The sequence below is a fragment of the Apis dorsata genome, unplaced genomic scaffold (genome assembly GCF_000469605.1).
Source record: "Apis dorsata unplaced genomic scaffold, Apis dorsata 1.3 scaffold_355, whole genome shotgun sequence".
In the NCBI taxonomy this organism is placed as follows: domain Eukaryota; kingdom Metazoa; phylum Arthropoda; class Insecta; order Hymenoptera; family Apidae; genus Apis; species Apis dorsata.
In genome coordinates this window covers 214,037-217,159 of record NW_006263621.1, presented here as the reverse complement: position 1 = coordinate 217,159, position 3,123 = coordinate 214,037, and the positions used below count along the sequence as shown (strand labels likewise).

At 41.9% G+C, this 3,123-nt stretch overlaps 1 protein-coding gene across 1 annotated transcript in view; it reads right to left on the bottom strand.

Moving 5' to 3' along the window:
• Positions 1-1,427: 1,427 nt before the first annotated feature.
• The window catches only part of LOC102681292 (2-oxoglutarate and iron-dependent oxygenase JMJD4), a 2,412-nt gene continuing 716 nt past the window's right edge, over positions 1,428-3,123 (bottom strand). Inside the window, exons 3-6 of the mRNA XM_006618462.2 lie at positions 2,938-3,074; positions 1,872-2,007; positions 1,664-1,793; positions 1,428-1,591 (exon numbers count right to left, since the gene is read on the bottom strand). Coding sequence (XP_006618525.1) covers positions 1,506-1,591; positions 1,664-1,793; positions 1,872-2,007; positions 2,938-2,993 — 408 coding nt within the window. The 5' untranslated portion in view covers positions 2,994-3,074 and the 3' untranslated portion in view covers positions 1,428-1,505. The remainder of the gene's footprint in view (positions 1,592-1,663; positions 1,794-1,871; positions 2,008-2,937; positions 3,075-3,123) is intronic.

Genomic DNA, 3,123 nt, shown 5'->3' with positions numbered 1-3,123 from the left:
TTTGTTGCGCGTCCAACCCGCCTCCCCCCTACCCCCTGCATCGAATGGAATGTAATTAGGTTGAAACAGGAAGCCCTCGGGCCTCCTTCGATGCATCCTCCCCCTCCTCCTCCCCTCCTTCCCTATCGTTTCCGCCCATTTTTTTGTTCCCTATTCTTCTCTCCTGTCCTAGTTGGACAGGAATCTCGCCCCTCACGACTTATCATCTCTCTTTCTTTCTTTTTCCGTATAATATAAAAATTGAATATTTAAATCTCTCTCAATTGGAGAGATTTAAGTTTCCACTCGGATCTCAATATTAACCGGCTACTTCGAAATCTACGCGATACACGCGAATTACGTAATCCGCCCACGCAAAGGCTATTCAAACCTCGACACAAAGAATAAAAAAGCCGTAAATACAGTATCATGTATATATATATATATATATATATCTTTCTTTCTCGAGCTTTTTTCGCCGATAATCAATATCTAAAATTTTTGTTACAATTAATACAATATCCTCGTTATTTTCCTCGACCAAAAAAAAAAAAAAAAAAAAAAAAAAAAAAGAGACTCTTTCAAAAAATTCGCTCCCCGTAACGACACCATTCCAATTAACCCAATCGAACATAATCGAACGATTTTCTATTGTCCATTTCAAAAACAAACACGTTGCTAGCAATTGGATCGCCAGCTTGGGCCAATTAACCCAGCCGATAATAAGCCTGTATTTCAGACAGACACCTAAATGTTCAGGGCCCCCGTGAATTGGCGAGGACGGTGAAAAAGGAAACGGGACGGCACGGGCCCCTCGTGCAGATGTCCCGTCAACTCGCACCTGGCGGCAGGTGGTGGCTGCCGCGGGGGTTCCCTGCCTCTCCCTAATCCCCCCCTCCTCCTTCACGATCGTGCGTTACTCGGCGCGTGTTCCAACAACCGCCGCCCTCTCCTCTCGAGGAGGAAACCGATCAACTGCCCGCCTCGATGAAATCCTTGGCTTGGTTATTGTGGATTACGAGATTGGTCAAAGGTCGTATCTTTCCACGTGCTATCGAAATATTCCTTCTACGCTGCTACGTACACGCGATGAAAGCGGTGTGTATTATGATCGTTCAAAAAATGAGTTTCATTTACGAGACTATGTATGATATAGTTTCAGCAGCTTATTCGTATATCGTTGTCTCGAATACGTGGTAGTGTACATTAAGAAAGAGTAAAAAAGTTTTTATGTTGCTACGTCGATACGTCAGAGTTCTACGATGCTAAATGAAACGTTTAGATACGCTATTCGTTTTGGATCGATATTCGTGACGAATACGAGTTTTTTTTTTCTAAACACTTTCTAATAGCGAATTGTAGACAGTTTAAGTTCTTTCTTGTAAGTAGATGAGAGTATTAATTGGAATTACACAGGGCTGGATGGAAATTAAATTTCTGGATCGAAGGTGTCGATGAGAGTGAAGGGAAAATATCTTTATTTATCGATACGTTTCGAGAAGACGTGGCACGATCGTCTCGCCGTTTCAATCGTACTCCGCACCGATGGTGATGCTCATCTCTTCGGACACGATTACCGTCTGATGGTACCAGCGGTTCGTGTCGAGGACAACTGTTCGTGGAGAAGAAATTGAACGAGAATTAAAGGAACTGGTACTCGATCGACGAAACGGAAATGTCTTACTTATTTCACCGGGATGCACAACCACCTCCAATCTGTTGCAAGCGTAATGACACTCCCTGGGAGGGTCGAGGATCCACAATTTCTCGCCCTTGATCTGCGCCTGCCACGAGGGGTGTTCCACATCGTCGACCTGGCAGAAAGGAGAAAATAATACGAATGCATCGTCGATAAAACTCGATACGCGCGAAACGCATGCATTGCCACCCACGTGCATAGGGGCCCCATATCCGTGGCTACCCATAAAAATCCAATCGGTCTTCTCCGTCTCTGCCGTGGCTGGAAGGAAGTAAGGCCTTTGGTAATGCTGCCTTAGCAAACTGCCGATTTCCTCGTCGCAATTGCTCCTGCAAATTTCATGTCCCATGTAATTAAATGGAGATTACGAGGGAAGGAAGATACGCGCGAACATCGAGACGAAAATTATCGAGGGGAATAATATAAATAGGAATTCGAGTTAAAATAAAAAAAATAGCAATGCATACACGAATTCGAGTAATTTCGAATAATTCGATAATTGATTTGAAATTATAATTAATTGGGGAAAAATGAAATGCAATGGATAAATGAATTCGAATTTGCATTAAAATAATAAAGGGAAAAATACTAAAGAAATAGCGATAGACACGAATTCGAATTTTCGAATAATTCGACAATTGATCTGAAATTACGATTAATTGGGGAAAAATGAAATACAATGGACGAGTTCGCATTAAAATAAAAAAAAGTAGCAATGTATAGACACGAATTCGAATTTATATTAAAATAAGAAAACTAATAGAGAAATAGAAATAGACACGAATTCGAGTTTTCGAATAATTCGATAACTGATTTGAAATTACAATTAATTGCAGAAAAGTGAAATGAAATGGACGAACGAGTTTGAGTTGGTATTAAAAAAAAAAAAAAAGAAAAAAGAAACGTAGCAACGCAGATAGACACGAATTCGAGTTTCTAGGTAATTGTTTCAATATACACGGGATACACAGATATATATAGCTTGTCGGTAAGCTCGTTAGCCGGATTGTGCGCATACGTGTGAGTTTTAGAACGGTTGTCGAAGCTCCAAAACTGCCTCGTTCACGGGCGCCCAGCGTTCTCTTATTCCCCTATATATTTTTCTATTTTGTTTTCAACGCCCGTTTCGACGACGTCCTTTAAAATATCTAATCCAATATATATAATTATCTCTTCCCGGGGGTAGGGCAAAAGGGGAACCTCTACGAAAGAAAATCCCTCCCCTTCCCTTCAATTAATAACAATATACGCTCACTTACCAGCCAACGTACCAAGGCTCCGTCCCCTCCTCCAACAATGATCGGTCGGTGCTCATCTCGAACACGTCCCGAAGACTCTTGAACTCGGTTCTGTACGGGAAAAATTGGCAATTCCCGTCCACGCCCTCGTACAACGACTTGAAGAAATGAAACGAGAATACCTCCGTCGCCGTCCAATTAATAGTC